At 39.9% G+C, this 20,917-nt stretch overlaps 1 protein-coding gene across 1 annotated transcript in view; it reads left to right on the forward strand.

Moving 5' to 3' along the window:
• The window catches only part of Ext1 (exostosin glycosyltransferase 1), a 284,583-nt gene extending 269,245 nt beyond the window's left edge, over positions 1–15,338 (forward strand). Inside the window, exons 9-11 of the mRNA XM_060389420.1 lie at positions 2,974–3,134; positions 5,208–5,379; positions 10,372–15,338. Coding sequence (XP_060245403.1) covers positions 2,974–3,134; positions 5,208–5,379; positions 10,372–10,557 — 519 coding nt within the window. The 3' untranslated portion in view covers positions 10,558–15,338. The remainder of the gene's footprint in view (positions 1–2,973; positions 3,135–5,207; positions 5,380–10,371) is intronic.
• Positions 15,339–20,917: the final 5,579 nt, after the last annotated feature.

Raw genomic sequence — 20,917 nt, forward strand, 5'->3', positions numbered from 1 at the left:
CCCACTTGGCTCAAATAAATAAATGTAATAAAAAAATTAATGTTCTAGACTAATGTTTCTAAAAAGATACTTCATATTCATTTTAAATATCTTGTTGGTTTAATGTTCCTTTGGAAATAGCATAGTCAACAATGAAACCCAAGATCTCCCTGACATTTTTACTTAGGGTGAGACTAATTAAAAAAAAAAAAAGTAGACTAGTCAGTTTAAAGAGAAATGTTACCTAGTTGAATGGGTGATATAAGAATACGGTAAAATGCTTGAGGAATATCTATTTAGGATTATTCACTTCATTTTAAAAAGATATCTTACAAACATGAATAATAATTCACATATTAGAAAATAAACCAGTTTAAGCTTTGCAATTTTGTGGTTTTGTTAATTCATGGTATGAGTAGTTACTGTCACTTATATCTTCTTCTAAAACATTTTTATTATCCACAATGGAATTATTGAATATCTTTTAAGTTGTGCCTCCTCATCTTTAACAAACTTTGTGTTTTGGGTCAGTGATTTGCCCATCCAAGATATCTCATATTTGTGGAAATGTATCCTCCGTGGCCCTGTTTGCCTGATTTCTCTTGTTTAGTGTACTGTTTTTGAGTTTCAGCCATGTTGTATCACTTTTGCCAGGACCTCACTTTGGCTACCCCCTCTGCTCCCCAGTCCTTTATTTTCATGGAGAGAATGTAGATGAGGCACAGAACATAACTTAAAGAGAAGTAGATAATTAAAATACCATGAGATGTTCTTCTGGCTCAGAGTGGGAAAGGCCCAAGGTCACCATGGTAGAGGAAAATAATCTCATAGTAAGAGTGGGCAGTAGCCAAGAGGGACCCTTGTACTGACTTACGTGAGTACAAAGGCTACATCTTCCTTAAGGTTGCTGGGAGAGACAACTTCCTGAGGGATGTTTTCTTGCCAGGTGATTGACAGATCCATTTGGATTCATTCTTAAAGAAGTCAATGGTATGTCCATGTTCTTTTCCATGAAGCCTCTGAATAGACAGTGTCTTAGTCAGGGTATCTATTGCTTCAACAAAACACCAGGACCAAGAGCAAGCTGGGTAGAAAAGGTTTTATTCAAGTTACACTTCCACAGCACTGTTCACCACAGAAGGAAGTCAGGACAGGACCTCAAGCAGGGCTGGAACCTTGAGGCAAGAGCTGATGCAGAGGCCAGGGAGGGGTGGAGCTTACTGGCTTGCTCCCCATGGCTTGCTCAGCCTGCTTTCTTATAGAACCCAGGACCACCTGGCCAGGGATGGCATCAATTACAGTGAGCTGGGCCCTCCCCCATTGATCACTAATTGAGAAAATTTCTTACAGTTGGGTCTCTTGGAGTTATTTCCTCAACTGAGACTCCTTCCTCTCTGATGACCTTAGCTTGTGTCAGGTTGATACACAAAACCAGCCAGTAAGCAATTCAGAATGACCTGTCTTCCTTTACTCCTAGCCAGAGATAAGATTCAGATCCTTTTCTTAGAATTCAGATCCTCTTCTTTTGAACAGTCATCTAAGCGCTTATGCTTCAGTGCCTGTTCTTTTTAAACTGTCGATTGTGAGAGAGGAATCCATTCCAGTAGCCTTTAAGCCTGCTAATATCCAACCAGGGACCTGGGAAACCTCACTTGGGTAGTCCTTTCAATAACTCCCTGGTGCGGTTACATTATATGGTCACATTCATTAGTTCGTAAAAATTCCACTGTTTTTACTCTTTAGCTGTTCCAAATAGTTAGTGGATATTTTGACCATCTGTAATGACAGGACCAGGATTTAGCATTAGCATTCAGTCCTCCAGCCATTATCACAGTAAAGAACTCAAAATACTTGTAAAAAATGAGAATTCCTTTTGCACTGCTTTCCGAAAAGAGATGGGCCAGGGTTGCAAGGTGAATTATAACATGTATTTAAGATAAATTGCTTTCAGCAGTAACAACAGGACCTAAGAGCGGCTAGGATTCACACTGATGTGAAAGGAGAATGCCTGGGTTCAAATCTCGGCCCTGCCACCTACTAGTGTAAAGAAATTACTTAGTGCTCCATATATCTTAGCTTTTGTTTTTATGAACTGACAAACATAAAAGTATCTTAAAAGTATCTATGTCACAGGGTTAATGTAAGGACAAACTGATGGAGTGTGTAAAGATCTATTCACCTTTATATCATAAGTGTTATATGATCACAAACATATCACCATTTAAATAGCTCTACGTGCTAGCATAGAGTGGGTCATGTGTACCTACGCTGGCTTCCTATTAACAACAGAAAGTCACTCCCTTTTTAAAACATAATCTTGTTTTCAACTTGCCCTTGTTCCCGTGACTTCACAGTGGCTGCCTTTCTAGCCTTACCTAGCATCCTGTGTCCTCACACCTGACATGCCTGGTGCATTTTCTTTGTGACATCTTCTCTGTGTTCCTGTTAAAAGTTGTGCTCTTTACAAAAACTTTTCCCTAAAGAAAATGCTTTAATTTTAGTCACTTGGGCTTTGATATATGCTAGTTACGATGCATGCTGTATTTCAGTCCCTGGATACACGCAGGAAATCTGTTCTCATTTACAAAACAGATGCCTCTGTGCTTCCTGTGAATCAGTGGTCACGTGTGCCTTTGGGGTTGAGGAGAGGGAGCAACTGCTTTTTGTTTTTTAGCTTGAATAGACTGGGAATTCTAAAGGGCAAATCAGTAACTCCCTCTCTCTTCTGTATCTCTCTGTCTCATTCTCTTTCTCTCTCTGTCTCTGTATCTCTCCTGTACTAATCTTAAGTTTCTTTCATAGAAAACATTTGAAATGTGCATAATTACAGGGCAAAATGTCAAGCAGTCAGTTTAATTTGCTGATGAATATCGGGAATTAATGTTTTGAAACAGTGGTAGGATTCCACATTAAGAATTAGCAGGGGGAGTTAATGCTTTGTTGACATTTGTTCGCGGTGTTGATTGCTTGTCTGGCTTGTACTTTGCCTTGCAGGTGGATTTTGCCTTCACCGTGTGGCAGAGCTTCCCTGAGAGGATTGTGGGGTATCCTGCACGCAGCCATTTCTGGGATAACTCTAAGGAGCGGTGGGGATATACATCCAAGTGGACAAATGACTACTCCATGGTGTTGACAGGAGCTGCTATCTACCACAAGTGAGGAGCTGAGAGTTCTCATTGGGATACAACAAGTCATTTCTGACCACTGCATTACTTGAAACTTTAGACCAAATCTAGTTAACAACATTAATGAAAATTAAGTCTCCCTACTTGATTTTTGTTGAGGTAGCAAATGTGTACTATGACTCCTCTTGGCTCAATTGTATTTCTGTAAATTAAGGCAGAGTCATTTTTAGCTATGCCAAGGGATAAAGATACACTCAGAGCTAGGCTGGGTAGGTGAATATAAAGAGTAGGTACCTAATTATCAAAGTTCCTTTTCTAGGTGGTTTGGGTTCAAATTCTCTGACAATGCAGGACTCATATTCTAGTGAGGAGATCAGGAACAGCAAGAAGGCACTGATGAAGAGTCAAGTAGCAGGAACCACGGAGATGAGGCAGGTTGGAGAGTGGTCAGGATGGTCTACATTATACATATTGGAAATGAACAAAAACTTCAAAGCAAGGGAAAGTTAGCCAGGGAAGTTGTGGCTTTGGGAATAGCAATAATAAACACCCAGAGCAAAACAGTGGAGAAAGACGGAAAAGAAAAGTGAGATTGGTGGGTGCTGGTGCAGTGCAAGGTCCAAGAGGTCTGGGAACCAGAGACAGAGGCAGGGCAGGTTGATGTTCCCTCTAGTGGGTAAGTTGGTGCATGGGCTTGAACAGAATAGACTTCAGGGTTGTGTTCCCAGTATCCATTCAGGATGCCGTGAGGAAAAGACAATAAGGAGGATGAGAAGGAAGGAAGAAGAACTGTTAGGAATTAGTGGGCCATCTGTAGATGAAGAGAGGTTAGACTGGGGCCAGGGAGTGAACGATGGTATCAGCTGATTCAGCATGGTAACTTAATCAGAATTTAATGAAGACCAAGTTTTCTGACTTGAAGTCTGGAAGGATAGAGGGCCATCAACAGAGGGAATACTACAAATAGAGTAACTACTTTTAAATGCAAATTTTGCCCTGACCATGGCATAACACTTAAAAGGCCATGCGGGAAAATGTCATAGGCAGGGATATATGATGGTCAGTTCTTAAAACCAGCAGACTGAGGTAAAATTGCCAAATGAGTGAATGTAGATAGAAAGTTAATATTTTTACAGTCCCACTGGATCATGAATGAAAATCCTGATTTTATCCTAATGAGGAAAGTGCACCAGTCTTACCTTAGACTTTTAAAATAGAGAACTGAGTCTTAGCATCTCAGGGATGAGGCTGGAAGTGCCCCAGTATAAACATTCGCCGGAGTAAATCTTGATCTCAAAGCTTCCCCTCTTCCTGCCACATCCACACAAATGAATTTGATTCATTCTAGTACTCTGTCTAGTTTGTAAATAAATTCTCTTGCTTGCCAGCAATAGTCACTTTTCTTAAGAGCAACTTAACAAAGAAGGTTTGGTTTGGCTCACGGTTTGAGAATACAGAGCACCACGGTGGTGGGGGGGGTCGCAGCAGCAGAAACGTGGGGCAGCTAGTCACAGTGCATCTTCAGTTAGGAAGCAGGGAGAAATGGATGCTGGTGCTCAATCCGCTTTCTTCTCTTTATCCAGTCTTGGACCGCAGCCCATGGGTGGTGCTGTCCACGTTCTGGGCAGGCCTTCCTTGCTGTATGCAACCTTTCTGGAAATACTGTCCTAGATACACACTCAGAGGTGTGTATCCATGGTGATTCTAAATTGTATCAAACTGACAGTGAAGATTATCATCTTTATTGTCATCACAACATCTTAGCATTTCAGTTTCTCTATCTAACTGACTGACCTGATATTAAATTTTGATGGCCAAGCATTATCTGTGTCCCTGTGGATCTCTGTGCCTTGGTTCTGCATCTGTAGAATAAAAATAATAATAATAACATCTGCTTCACAGATTTCTTATGAGGGTTAGATGAGGCATTTCTTGTTAAAGACTTGAGAATATCATTTGGCCTCTGGTGAATAACATGGAAGTGATAGCTGCTATCATTAATGCATTCAGGAGCATACCCAGAGAGTCCAAGAATGCCTGTGTTTGAAGTCTACCTGTCATGTAATGCTGCCCGGGTAAGAAACTTTCCTTGGTTATTTACAGATATTACCACTACCTGTATTCCCATTACCTGCCAGCCAGCCTGAAGAACATGGTAGACCAATTGGCCAACTGTGAGGACATTCTCATGAATTTCCTGGTGTCTGCTGTGACAAAATTGCCTCCAATTAAAGTGACCCAGAAGAAGCAGTATAAGGAAACAATGATGGGCCAGGTAAGAGACTAAAGAACCGTCTTCCCAAGGCTACACAAATATGTTTTCCTCTACTTTATCTAGCAGTGTCATAAGGAGACAGAAAAATAAGCCACATCGGTATTCCCCGAAGGAAGGAATGATTGGCACTTGGATAATTAAGAATATAAAGCTCTTAGATAACCCATAACATGACATGACAGTGACATGTTCTTAGAGTTTGTCTTATTCCCTTTGGGCTAGTATAACAAAAACAACATGGGCTTAGGGCTTAAGTCACAAACATTTATTTCTCATGCTTCTGAAACCAGGGAATTCTAAAACCTGAGGTGTCAGCAGCTTCATACCCAACGAGGAAGCACTTCTTAATTTACAGATGGCCATCTGCTTGCCATGTCCCCACAAGATAGAACACTCTCTGGTGCACCCCATTCGTGAGGATTCTACCCCAATGAACTAATCATTTCCAGACGCCCCACCTACAGATCATGGTATTCCGGATAAGACATCAGTGTCTTCGGGGAAGTCGTCACCACTCAGTCTAGCCCAGAGTTAAAGGTCTGCAAAGAGTTTGTGTCAATTTACTGTAGATGTCTACAACTAGCAAGGAGCACTCTCTTAGCACAATCTTTTGGTGTTTTTCACTTGAGCAAATATCATAGTGAAACACTAGAGGTCACGCTGTCAGTTTTCAGTTTTAGAACCAGCATTTGTAAGCTCTGGACAAGTCAGTCGCCTTCTGAAATTCTCTTATCTTTAAAATGAAATGGTGAAGGCTTTTTTATGAAACTGATTAATTGTAGTTTATTTACTTTGTATCCCCAGCTGTAGCCCCCTCCTTTATTTCCCTCCAAATCCCACCCTCCCTTCCTCCCTCATCTCCTCCCTGCCTCTCTCTAAGTCCATTGATAGGGGAGGTCCTCCTCCCCTTCCATCTGACCCTAGCTTCTGATTATTAAAGTGAAGCCATATATCTTCTTGGGTCATAGATGTTCATGCTAAAGGATACTCTCACGGAAATATCTTTCAGCTTCCTCTGTTTGTAGGCAGAAAAACTGGGTCTAGAAATTTTAACTTATTGCCGCAAGTACCCCAGTAGGTTAGAGACAGAAAGTGTAGTCCTCATCTCTCACTCACTGCTGCTCTCCAACACACTGGTTCCACGTGTCAGGCCCATCGAAAGCTGAAGTCCACTTTTATTCCTCTCTGGCAGAGCCAACACCACATGCAATAAATGAGGGCTGAGGACGTAGCTCAGTTAGTAGAATACCTGCTGAGCGTGAGGAAGATGACTTCAGTCTCCAGCATCGTATAAGGTGGATATGGTGGTACACAGTTAGAATCCTAGCACTTGGGAGGTCACAAGTCATTCTTGACTACATAGTGGATTTGAAGCAAATCTGAGCTACAAAGTGAGACCCTTGTCTCAAAATAAACAAATGAACAAATAAATAAATAAATGGATTGAAGGAGGTGGGATTCCAGTGCGAGGGTCAGCAGGTGTCAGCAGGTGAAGGTAATTCCTACCAAGGCTGAAGACCTAAGTTTCATTCCCAGACTTACCTGCCACAAGGAGAAAACAAAGTCCCACAAGGTGTCTTCTGAGCTCCACATGCATGCTGTGGCAAGCATGTGTTCCAGTGCTCCGCTCTCTACCTCACACACACACACACACACACACACACACATACAAATAAATACATATGATCTCTTAAAAAAAAAATTAAGAACAACTATTAGGTCTACCCAAGTTAAATCGTAGAGCAGCCAGCATGGCTAAGATCAACTCTTAATGTGAGTGTAGCTAGGCATGGTGACTACGGGGAGGCTGACACAGATGTTCTAGGCCATGAGGGTTCTAGGCCAGGCCCAGCGACAGAGCCCAAGATAGTAAGTATATCTTTTTAAAAAAAAATAAAACAAAACAAATAGCACCACCACCAAAACAAACAAACAAACAAACAAACAAAAACCAGAAGGCCAAGATTGTATCAGTTCAGTTGTTCAGGCTTTGTGCTGGATGCTGGCTGTAAACCTAAGTTTTACAAAGGGGACTTTAACAAGCCCTCATAGCAGCCTTGTTGGCTGGGTTTTTCTAATTCAATATAAGTAGCAAGAGAAAAATAGTGGGAGGATTTTCAGTTATACAGTATCCTCACTATTTACGGAACACACACAGGTTCGGATAGTATTGTAAGTACTGGTTATGGAGAAATGCCTGTTCTTTCTGAGCAAGGAATACCAGGAAACTTCAGCTCACCTTTAACCATTGAAATAGCAGGCTGGAGCATTTGTAGGAATTTCCCAGTCATGAAGACCAAAATACTTCAACACCGAGCAGTGCCCATTGTGCCCATATGTTTTGTGGCACGCTAGCTCACTGCATCACAATCTCCTGCTTCTAGTGTTTTTTAGGAGGAGTCTGCAGACTCCCCTGAGGTCGTGTAGTTATCCAGGGAGGACTGCAAGTAACATACTGCATCTTAGGGGTTGCTTCTTTGACCTCTTCACACGTTTGTCTAGTTCTACTAAATGAGCATCTCCAGTATTTCACACGTTTTAGAGAGAAATCTAAACTGAATGTTGTATTTGTCCCCATGTATCCTGGTAGTATAGTATACTTGAGTCCTTCTTCCCATCACATTCATTGTTTTATCAACTGTTTGTGTCTGTGGAACAAATGGGTACTATGTTTAAGCTATGCTTTTAGTAGATTGTTTTGTTTTTAATATTTGTTGGTTGAGTTGGAATCAATCAAGAATGAGCTGAAGTTCTTGACCATTTTCTTTATTTGAATATGTGTGTATTTGCCTGGGCTTGGGTCTGGCCCTTTGGAGTAAGTGGGCCAATCAGAAATGCCCACAAATTTCTCTCAGTCTTAGAACAGGGTCCTCAACCTTCCTAGTACTGAGACCCTTTAATACAGTTCCTCATTTCGTGGTGATCCCAACCATAAAATTATTGTTGTTGCTACTTTATAACGAATTTTGCTACTGTTAGGAACCATAGCAAAAATATGTGTGTCTTCCAGTGGTCTTAGGTGACCCTGTGAAAGGGTCATTCAACCCCAAAGGACTTGAGACCCGCGGGTTGAGAACTCTGATAGGAACTCAGGCAGCTATCTTAATTCTTTGCCTTTCTGTGACCTGGGAAGGTGATTCCTCCCACTGCAGATGCTGGGAAATAGAGCCCTCCTTCTGTCTCTTTCTAGCCAGCCTTCAGTGAAGAGCTGTAACTTCCTTGAACCTGCTGTGACTTGGGAGCTTCTCCATCTGGCTCCTGTGAGGCTCAGACGTGCTTCATGAAAACACTTCACAAGTAGTGTTTTGTTATTCTGCTGCTCAGTGCTAACTTGACATTTGTATTTATCACGTTATTTTCAAGCGTGTTGACACTTGTAATTTTAAAGTGACTCAGAGTGATTCTCACTCTAAAATGCACTTTCCATGAAAGTATGTTTCTAACACACAAACACACATGTAGTTAACAGTTGCTTATTTATCTGTGGTTATGGTGTACACATTGAATATGTGTGTGTGTGCGTGTATTATACCATAATTGAAAAACTTGTCTTTGTTCACAAAAACATGCTTCTAAAATAAAACACGTTTAGTTGTTCTCTTCAAATTATAGCGTACCATTTGGGTTTTCTTTTGTTAAGTTATTTTTAATGTAATCTTTTTATTGATTGTTTGGGAATTTCACATTATATACCCCATCACACTCACTTCTCAGTCCTTCCATGGCCTGCAACTTGTGACCTCCCTTCCCAGCAAAACAGCAACAACAAAAACAAACAAGCAAAAAACAGCTCACCAGTCTAATTAGTATTAGCTATATACTCGCTGAAGTGTGATCAAATGCTCTTAAATAGAACTGAATTCTGTCCTTCCCAAACCCCCGCCAGAAGCCATCAAGTCAGTGCCAGTCATTTATGTGGCCGAAATATATTTGCCCAGCTTTAGGGGCAACATAACTAAAAGGATGGTAGCCATTTTTTTTTTCTCTTTTCTGAGTAAGCACTCATTCCTGGGACTATCTAATGTTTAGAACAATAATCTTTAGGAATTTAGTGGCATTGGAAAGACAACTGTTGGATTAAGAGCAGAATTTTAATATTTTAGTGTGCAGCCAGTCTGGTAGACATGGACACGGTGTCACTGGATCTGAGTCCCGTTTGTACCTCATGGAGTCATCTCCGTGGAGAAGTCTGTATGGGAACACTGGTTTTTATGTGCTGTGTAGCAGGAGCCATGAGTGAAGTGCAAAGGCTTCATTTTGTTCTTCAGTTATACGCATGTCTTTTTAAGCAAGCCATTCAATAGGAACCTCATAAAGGGGGAAAGTTAGAGGCATAAAGTGTGAATCCACAGCGGCAGTTCATGTCTCCATATCGAGCATGTTAACAAAGGGGATCTAGAGGCTGGAGAGGCGGCTCAGCAGTTAAGAGTGCTTGCTTTGCTTCTCTTGCAGGAGACGGGAGATCAGTTCCCATCGTACCTGTCAGATAACTGAGAACATCCTGTAGCCTCAGCTCCAAGGCATCCCATGACCTCTTCTGGCTCCCACAGACACCCGTACACATACGCACATAGGCATAGCTCACACACACACATAAAACTAGATCTATGTGTAAAGAAAGTCCAGTGAAGGATTTAAAAAGCTGTCTTTGAAGCAGAGACCTCGTTGTGAGTCATTGCATTTGGTCCCAAATACAAAATGCAATGTCCTGTTGAGTGACCAGAGTAGTTGATAGTCCATTGGTTCAGGTTTGTCATTCTGTCACATGAGCATTAGCTCAGCAAGCTTTGGAGGATTAGGAGCGTTTTGGACATTGGTGAAGTTGAGGCAAAGATAAGTCAGTGTGCCTGAGCCTTGCCTTCCACCAGCTCTGTGGATGGACAGGCTTGGGGGCCAGGCCCCCCACTCTACTGCTGGCCTTTACCGGGTCAGGCTTGTGGTGCTTGCTCCCCACCGCCTCTCTCACTGTTTTCTTTGTATCCTTCTCTCCAGACTTCCCGGGCTTCCCGCTGGGCTGACCCTGACCACTTTGCCCAGCGACAGAGCTGCATGAATACGTTTGCCAGCTGGTTTGGCTACATGCCGCTGATCCACTCTCAGATGAGGCTCGACCCGGTCCTCTTTAAAGACCAAGTCTCAATTCTGAGGAAGAAATACAGAGACATTGAGCGACTTTGAGGAATCCCACTGAGTGGGGGAGGGAAAGCAGGATGGGACTGGAGTCCAGCTGCTCTCTCTTCCCAGTGCAGATCCGCTCATCTCATCGGTGGAGCCAGACTGTGCCAAGTATCAAAAAAATAAAAAAATTAAAAAAAACTTAGATGAAACACAGTGACAAAAAATAACCAAGGCCAATGAGAACTCGGCTGGAATCCTGGCTCCTGGAGCTGCAGCAGGCTGCTCCATTCACCTCACTGGCTTCTGTGTCCCATGACTAGGTTGTGTACAGTTTAATTATGGAACATTAAATAATTATTTTTGAAATGATTGCTATGCAGGTTTAAACTTTTTTAATGATCAAAACTATTAAAAACCAGAGTTCTTTCTTTAATCAAAATTGTGTTGGTTGTGACTATTTCCAAGCTGCTACTCCCTTTCCTACAGACATCATTGCCATGGGTCACCCAGAATTTCCTGCAGTGACTGACAGACACAGACACCATGGGAAACACAACCAATTATTTGATGTAGTGTCAGCAAAGAACTGGGCCTACACTAAGACAAGTTCATATTCCAATTTTATCAATGCAAAACTATTTTCCAGTTCAAATGTCTGGATCCCCTTGGTCTCTAAAATATTGCTGCATGAGAGAAAGTATTGACTCCAGGTCGGCAGTTCTAACTGAAAACTTTATGTCTGAGATAATAGGCGTATGATAATCTTTTTACATGGGGACGGGTGGGGGGTGTTAGTACCAAGCAAACTCAAGTAGATTTAAGAAATGTTGAACAAGGAACCAAACAACCGCCAGCATGGTAGGGATGGAACTAGTGATCCCACAACTGAAATCCAGTACTTCCTAGTGGCAGACTCCCAGATTCAACCATTGAGCCATGTATCTGTTATAGAAACCCTGTGCTTTAGGGTCCAAGGGGGGCGGGGGGATGAATCCATATTATTTATAAGACGAGAGGTTTAATGTTTGTGAAAAACTTAAGTTGCACAGGTGTCCCTGTTGAGGAAGAAGTGATCAGTTGTAAATCTACACCGTTTAACAAGAGGATGGCTGTGAAGTAACTCATTAAGAGTGTGCCTTGCCATGGAACTCTTTTATTTTTCTTTTTAATTTTGGTTAAACATTTTTTTAGGCCAAAAATAAAGCAATTAAATTAATCGGAAACAAATGGGAAGAGTTCTTTTAGTTTTGAAATGTAGAGAACCGTAGTTGTGCTTCTTGTTAAAAACAATACTTTCATCCCCACAAAATACTGTCTTAAGCTTACGATGTCTTAAGTTTTTGAAGCATTAAAAATATACGTATAGAGTTCACAGAGCAGATCACTCTGTTCCATTATGAAACATGGAGGCTTCTGATGTTAAATGTCTGCTTTTACTTGAAAGAGCCAAAAGAGGGTGAGTCTATAGAAAGACTATTAATAATAGAATAATCCATGGGCACTTTAGTTTCTTTTTCCTCCCTGAACTCATGTATTTAATATAATTGTTTCCAGTGTTGTCTTAGAAAGCTTCATCAGAACTGTGTGTCTGGCCAAGGTCAGGACAAAATCATGTAAATTCGGTGGACTCGAATTCATCCTTTCTTTGTAGACATCTGGAAGAGAAAGGAAGCTACTTTTTTATCCTGGAAGGGTTACTGTAAACAAGACTGCATGCGGGTGTGTGCTGAGGTCCTGAGAGATGAGCTGCAGCAGAGCAGGGTCCAGAGCTCATATATACTGATGCTGTTATGAGCGGTGCATCGGCCATGAAGTCCACTCAAAATGGCTTCTCTGTAGCTCTGTGACCCATAACCATCTCTATATCCATCTCTGTCAACCAGTAGGGCCCAGCCTCAGCCTGCTTTCAAACAAGGGACATTCCTTAAGTGGATGTGACATATCAAGGATAATTCTGAGGCCCACAGTGTTTACATTTGTGTCTATCAATAAAATGCCCCACGTTTTCATACTAATTTTAACTGAAATTCTCAGTATGTTAAAGGGAGAACAATTCTATTTGCATATTTGTATTTAAAATGGGAAATTTATCAGAATGGTAGTATTTCTCATATCATTCTCCTTTCCATACATGAATATAACATTATGTTAAACCGCCACAAGCTAATTTAAAACTTAAGTTGTCACCTTGGCTTGCAAAGCAGTGTCCCTAATTGTACCAGTCAGTCCCATGAGTGGATTCAGGGAACTGCTTTGCCAAGTTTACCTGTCATAAAGCTCACAGGGCACATATTCCCCACAAGTAACGTGTGCAGTAATTACAAAGGAGAACAGGAACTGACACACTTCTCATCTCCTTTAAGTCTCCACGGTTGCATTCTGTCATTCTCTCGAGTAATTCACTCTGGGATACCAGCTAGCATGTTCTTTTTTCATTTGGAATATACAGCTGGGAATTGAACAATGCTAAGCAAATCAGTGAGGCCCAACAGCAAGATGTAATTTTAATTCTCTTAGGAAAGAGTTGTAGATTGCATTGCAATAAGTTGACAAATCATAGTCGTTGCTGTAGGATGTCAGGAGTTATCTCTCAGCCAGCTTTAATGATAACCAGGGGTCCCTAAGTGGGGCAACATGTGTTGAGTTGGTAAGATGCCAAGGGAAGAGAATATAATACAATCCATCTAATGAATTGCACAAAGGAACTCCATAGAGGACTCAGCCTCTTACAATTTTCACACATTTTCCCCAGCCCTACGTTGGTACAGGTGTCCTTAAAAATAAGTAATTTAAAAGCTGTATTTACATGAAAAGATTTATATGACCATCAAGGTTTTACCTGTACATTATATATTAAACATATCACTTTTGTTGAAAATGCCAAAAATGACCCAAAGTTGAGACTATAGAGAAAAATCCATGCAATAATCCTTATAGTCATGTCACAAAATATAGCATAGTCAGGTGGGCATAGCAAGGCATATCAGCACATTTTTTAGATATGATGCCTCAGAAGAAAGGAAGAATCTCATACCTGGAATCTAGTGTGCATTACAGTTTAACTTGTTCCAAATGGTGCTCAAAGAAGGATCGATCCAGTGGAATCCTTCAATTTCCCTTTTGAAAATGATTTTTGCTTTTCATTACAGTAGGCTATGTTAGCCTTTATTTTGGTGGTTCTCAAATTCCTGGTGACTTGAAGGAATATTATGCTAGTGGCCTTTCATAAAGGTTGCTGAACTTTAATTTAATCAGGGGTGAGATGAGTGATGTGAGCAGATCTACAGACTATTTTTTTTAAAGGGTGCTTTATTTAATAGAGAATGAAATTTTAATCAAACTTGTTTGAAAGATGGGAGAAGGCAGAAAGCCTCATCAGGCAGAAGCTGAATGAGGCACATGTTGGAGAAGACCGTACTATGAATGCAAGTACAGGAAAAAGCTTCCTCTGCCTGGAAATATATTTTTCTAGGGGTGTCTGAAAGCTCCAATTTTAAGGGTATTAGCTCTTGTCACGAACTCTGAGACAAAAAATGTTTCTGACTTCTAATAGTTACTGTCATCAATATATAGGCAATGCATTAGGGCTACAATTGTTAAATTCAGTTACCTAGTTTCTGACAACTATGGACAAGGGCCTTTAAAATGTTTTCACCTTTGTTGATTAGACATTACCAAGAAAGACCTTTTGCTGTTGCCTGCCTTTTTTTTTCAAACTTGATGGGAACAAAGTTGGTTTGGATTAAATTATCAGTGAATAAACATAACTATTGAGCTGCATTAAACTCATCTCACTTAGTATATTAAATCATGTGAAGATGAAATTATTCCTAGATTCAGTTTCTTTTAAAGGGGGTAAAGTGGGATCAAGCTTCCTAAAAAGGTTTTACCTCATCAATTCAGTATTAAGATCCAGAAGCTCTAGATAGGAAATCTGTTGGTTTTGATAGTGAAAAGTAATTCTGCCAGGAAGCCATCTTTTCTCTTTGCCCTTTCCAAAAATCAGAGGATGATATATTTTTTTTAAGCTGAGGTGATAGTCGTCACTATTCTATAATACCAATGTGTTCTATATCAAGGCGAAGTGAGTCTTCTGTTTCCCCCTCTATAAATATATATATATCGCCCAATTGATCTTCTTGCCTCTCTAGTCTGCAAAACAGGTGGAAAGGCAAGCATGAGCAAGCTCAACCTTGGGAAGGTAGTCTCACCCTTGTTTAAAATCAAGTCAAGCTATCTTTCAGTCACACTATTTTTGTAATAATTTGCCTTTCAGGCCTCGAAGGTCATTTGGTTCCTGCAATAGCGTTCTGTTCTACAGGAATACATTCCTCTCATTTTAGTTGTAATTATTCCTAAAAATTAGGGCCATGAAAATGACCCGATTATCATAAAATGAACTTGTATATTTATGCTGAGAAGAAAATGTATAGGATATGATGAGGGTTAGAAAAAAAAGACATGGAAAACTGGAACTATTTTAGGTGACAAAATTGTAACAAAAAATAGTGAATTTTATTTTGTATACAATGTACATTTGGGACAGTTTTCTAACACGTTGCTGATGTTTTTGTAGTGTCAACACAGGTCTTCTCTGGAGTGTTTTCCCCATTTGTTACAGAGTATTAATGATTTAGTGCAATTGAGTCCTAAAGTGCGTGAGAGAGTGCAAGAAATTTCAAAGCCATAGATCTTGATTTACTTCACTGACCTGTGTAACTTTATGTCTGGGTTTTGCCATCCAAGATAGATTGTTTTATAGAGTGTCACCAAAGACTTTTTCCTTCAGATTTATAGAAGAGAAAAAAAAAGAAATTATTAATAAATGACATGACTTTTCATCTGTGTGGTTCTCATTCCATCTTTTCTGTTGGGTAGAGTAAGACTGGTTCCAGAAAGAACCTTAAATCTTACATGAGGGTTCTTGGGGAGTCAGGCAGATAGGGTTCGATTGAGTATGCTGGGTGAAGGTCCAACTCTCATAGCCTGGCTGCAGCCCAGCACCCAGTAACAGCCATCTTCCAGGCCAGATGCAGCTGTACTGTTGGAAGTTGGCCAGAGTGAATGGTGGTGATGTGCCCAGTTCACAGCGTCCCTCCATATGAATGCTGAGACAAAGTGGCAGGGCTGGGCCCCAGAGCATCTGGAGTCCGACAGCTGTGGCCGTTAACCCCCTTAGTTTCAACTACTGCCTGGAGCTCATGAATTACTGGCTGGCAAAGCATTTATTAGACTGGCATTTCTCAAAAGAATTTTTAAATGGTTCCAGGTGTGCTGCAGCTACCATTCAGAGCTACTGTGGTGAAGCTTGTTGGTGGTAATAAACCTTTCCCTCACACTCCTTTCTCCTTTCCTCTCACCCTCCTTTTCACCCCAGTAGTATGTCAGCAACTTCACATATTTGCAATGGAGAAAAAGGCAAATTTCATTTGGAAATATTGTTTTGTTTTTACGACATCAATCAAAGTGTGTTATATATTTAATTTGTCCTTCTGTAAACATGTGGCAAAATAGGTATTTGTGCATGGAAGGATGGATGGATGGATATGAATATGTGGGCAACCACCACATATTAAGCACTGTGTGAAGTCAGGACGTGGTTGGAAAAGTTAAGTGTAAGGCACATCAGTGCTTGTTTAGAAACGACTGTGTCCACTCTTGAGTTACAAACTTGAAAAATCTGGCCCCAGAATATGACTAATGATAGACTCATCCCCCATTTGGAGGACAAAGGAGAAGGCTAGATGGATGAGTGCTTTTAAATTAGGCCCCAGCCCACCTCACAGATGTCTCAATGAGTGTCATTGCTGCAGAAATACCTTAAGCAAATCACAAATTACAGATGGTGCTGCTTCATGGCTCAAGCAGTTCCACCAAGTCCGCTGGGGTGAGGACTGGAAGCTATTTGTGGACACCTGAGTCATTCTACACTGGCCTCCCCCGACTTTGAGCCATCTCTCTAGTTTGTAGGACTCAAGGTATTGCAAGAAAGAAGGAAGCAATGTGCCTGCTCTTCTAGACCCAGCGGAGCCCTAGTGAAGATCTGTCTAGAGAGGAGGTCTAGTGAACCTCACCCGGCCCAGCAGATTCAAGACTTAAGTTTTTAACATCATTCATACCTGCTGTCAAAGTGCTCTGGTTAGAAGCATTCTTTGGGACTCATCTACCTGAATTAGAATCTTGACTTTTTTCTCTGCAGTCTGTAACTTCACTAAACTCACCTCAACTTTCTAAGCCTTGCTTTTTTTGTTTGTTTGTTTTGTTTTGTTTTTGTTTTTTCATTTTAGTATGACTGTGTACCTCATAGAGTTCTCACAAGAAGTACATGAACTGAAAAGCATAAAGTTATTTAAATATAAAGTTATTTAAATATAGCATAAACAATGTGTAATTCTCATCTATTACTAGCAATTATTAGTATTTTGCAAAAAGAGCTTATATTTACAATCTTTTCCTTGACCTGATAAGGAAAAAACTATTTTATCTTAATGTTTAGGATTTCATGAAATTAACTGTTCTTTCTACTGTCCTGGGCACCTCTGGTTTTCCATTAGAATCCTGTTTTAGTGCCTACCCACATGAACTCATCATAGCATTGCTGAACGAGCCATACATTGGCAGAAATTATGCTGAGTTGCACTTCTGTTTTCTGGCTGAATTTCATGGAGGGCTCTGTTTTTCATTCTCAGTGGAATATGTTTAAGGAAGCTTAGGACTTAAATGAAGCTTGGGTGCTAATTCTTATTGTTTTTCCTTTCCTGGTGGCTTAAATTGTGTGAAGAAAGAAGATATAATTTTTGCCAACCTGTAAATTATTTGCCAAGTTTGAATTTCTATTCCAAACAGAACATAAATAACCTGATTTCCTTGGCCAAATCTGCTTGTAAAACTGGCCAAAATGTGTCTTGAATCAGACAGGAATGGACTGTCCTGTTAGAACAAGAAAATGTTAAGCTGGGAATAATGAAACTTTGAGACTAACTATTCCCCAAAGATCCACATATATATGTTATTTTACAATACACTTTCATAAATAAAGTACAATTTGAATGCCTCCACAATATTCTATTATACAGTTATTCCATACATGCCATGTTTTAATCCAACTTAAAAATTTATAAAACATGCAGGAGTTTTATAATTTCTGACCACTTGTGGTATATATTTCTAAGATGTTTAATTAGCACGATCAATGCTGTGGTAAATCTTTGTTCTCATCTATGTTCATTCTTTTAGGGTAATTCATGCATATGATGTAAAGGTTTTTACATCATAGTCACTGAGAATTTCAACAAAGCATACTGGGGAAAAAAGTAAACTTGCCTAATACAAAGATATAATAGGCTTGAAATATATAGATATAATATAATATTATATATATTATATATAACATTATATATTATAATATTATAATATATATTATATATATTATAAATATATATATGAGATTAAAATATTTATTTTTGGTTGGCCTCTCAGTTGTCAACACTCAGGTTAAAAGGCCAATAATGATCCTGAGCCATACTTCTCAGTGTCTATAGTTTGAACTTTGTAAAAACTCTATGTAGAGAATATTATATAATAATTATGTTTGACTGTTAAAAATATGCAGGTTTATTATATGCTTGAGTCAAAGAATATGAACAAATCTAGCTGGTACTCACCTGCAATCTTTATCCCTATGGGCTAGATTTATAGTGCTGAAGGTGCTGTACATACTATCAAAGGAAAAGAAATCATCAGTCTCACCCAGCTGTGAACCCTGCTTTAAGAACGACCTGCCTGGCGAGATATACCCACTTGCGAAATGATGGCATGAATGCTGTGGGGGTAACTAACCACTTTTTAAATTTTTTATTGAAGAAACACTTCATGAGATGCAATCAACACTTGATGCTGTCAGTGAAGCCAAGAACCTGTGGACTCTATCGGGAAATCTACCACTATTATTCTGCTAAGTGGACATAGTATCATAATGACTAGTGACTTATTATGCTCATAGAACAGTGCATAGTTCAACCCTCATCAAAAAAGCTTTTTTTTTTTTTTAGTAGATTGCAATTAACACAGAAAACCCCAACTGGTCAGTGTGTAGAGAATCAGAGATTTCAGAATTCTCTGCCTTACGTATGTGGTGTATAAAGGCTCAGGAATATACGCCAAAGAGAGAGAAGGAAGAACCCAGGGGTGGTGAATGACTTCACAGAGATAGTATTTTCCACATATAACGCAAAAGATGCACCCATGAACTCAAAGTGATTTTTACAGCACTCACAAAACCTGTACAAACTAAAACTAGATAAAATCCCAGCAGAGTGGAGGCAAGGTTCACACAAAGTCCCACACACAGCTGAGAGGCTATTGACATTTGATTGTTGATAAGAGAGAGAAAGTGAGTTTTCTTTAGTGATGTGATATTGGCCACACAAACCTCAGCTTATGGTTCCAGAGGCCTGAAGTCTATGATAGTAGAGTGAAGGCATGGCAGCAGAGCCAGTAGAATACTCACATCTAGACTCACAATCTGAGACAGAGAGTGTGCTCCCTGACCAGGAGTAGTTGGCCAATATAAACTTGACCCCATGGGGACAATGAGGAAAAGAGAGAGACAGAGAGAGAGAGAGAGAGAGAGGCAGAGAGGGAGAGAGAGAGATAGGAAAGATCTGGAAGTAATTGGGGGAATGAAATGAATATGAAAAATGTGTTGTATAAAATTCTCAAAGAACTAATAAAAACATAGAGATATTGACATGCATACTGGAAACTTTTTACATTGAGAGAAAGAAAAATGGACCTTCATAATTACAAAACAAACCAAAAAACAGTGATGTATCCTTCTCCTATAAGGACTAACAGACTGATACTAAGACTTTTTAAATTTTATTTATTTATTGTGTATACGATATCTGCATGTATGCCTTCACACCAGAAAAGGGCACCAGATGTCATTATAGATGGTTGAGCGCTACCATGTGGTTGCTGGGAATTGAACTCAGGACCTCTGGAAGAGCAGACAGTGTTCTTAACCAATGAGCCACCTCTCCATCCCCCAGATAATAAAATTTGTATTGCATGCTGAAATTTTTTTTTTCTAAGAACTGTGGTAGTTTGAATGAAAATAGTCCATCCTGATAGTCTCATGTCTTTGAATACCTGAACTCTAGTTTGTGAAGGATTAAGAGGAGTGGTCTTGTTGCAGAAGGTGTGTCAGAGGAGGCAAGCTTTGAAGTTTCAAAAGTATCCTTCCGTCCCTGGTGTACTCTCTGTCTCAGCTTGTGGTTCTAGATGTGAGTATTCTACTGGCTCTGCTGCCGTGCCTTCACTCTACCATCATGGCCTTCAGCCCACTGGGACCATAAACTGAGGTTTGTGCAGTGTGTTATCACAGCAATGGGAAGTTATTACTTTGGGTATCATAACCTTTGTGTTTGGTTTTCTGGTTGAAATGGAGATTAGAAATAGAGCTTTGCTTCTCATATTTCCCCCGTCTTTGTTCTGGAAACACCTGGAACAATTAATTTTAATAGAAAAATTTTAAATATCAGCCTTCTTGGCAGTCAGCATCTCTTTTTTTAATTGATGGCATCCTGTTTTTCTTTAAAAAGACCTTTCTAGGGTCTGGAGAGATGGCTCAGGGGTTGAGAGCATTGGCTGCTCTTCCAGAGGTCCTGAGTTCAATTCCTAGTACCCACATGGTGTCTCACAACCATCTATAGTGAGATCTGGTGCCCTCTTCTGGTGAGCAGGTGTACACACAGGCAGAACATTGTATACAAAAAAAATAAATCTTCAAAAAAAAATTACCTTTCTATTTTTCCTCCCTAGGTTTTCTGGCTTGAATAATCATAACCCCGCCTTTTATCCTGATGCCAGAAAAGTGGTGTGTGTTTTCAAGCTAGTAAAATCAGTCCTAAGTCATCTGATAGCACTGTGAAGAAGCAAGTGCTATCCTTGCTTTAACATTCTGTGCACAGTAGCAGTTATCCAGACTATAAGAAGCACAGGAGGCAAGTAGTGTATTTGGGGGAACACTTCACAAGAAATACATATTAAAATGAGATTCAAAGACATATTAAGAATGCATGTAAAAGAAACATCAGACTTGAATGTCATAACAAATCAAATAGACCTAACATATATCTATAGAATATTGCACCAAAGATTATATACTGTACTTTGCAGCCTGTGGATCCTCTAAAACAGATCACATCTTGGGGCATAAAACAGATTGAGAAAAACTGAAATAAATTCCATGTATCCTTTCGGACCATAATGTAATAGGGCTTAAAATCAATAGCAACACAAACTCATGGAAATTAAATAACTTATTCATAAATGATGCAATGGATCAAAGAAGAAATCAAGAAAGAAATAAAATTCCTGGAATAAAGTGAAATCACAACACAATAAAACCTCTGCA

This window comes from Meriones unguiculatus, chromosome 8, assembly GCF_030254825.1.
Source record: "Meriones unguiculatus strain TT.TT164.6M chromosome 8, Bangor_MerUng_6.1, whole genome shotgun sequence".
Lineage (NCBI taxonomy): Eukaryota > Metazoa > Chordata > Mammalia > Rodentia > Muridae > Meriones > Meriones unguiculatus.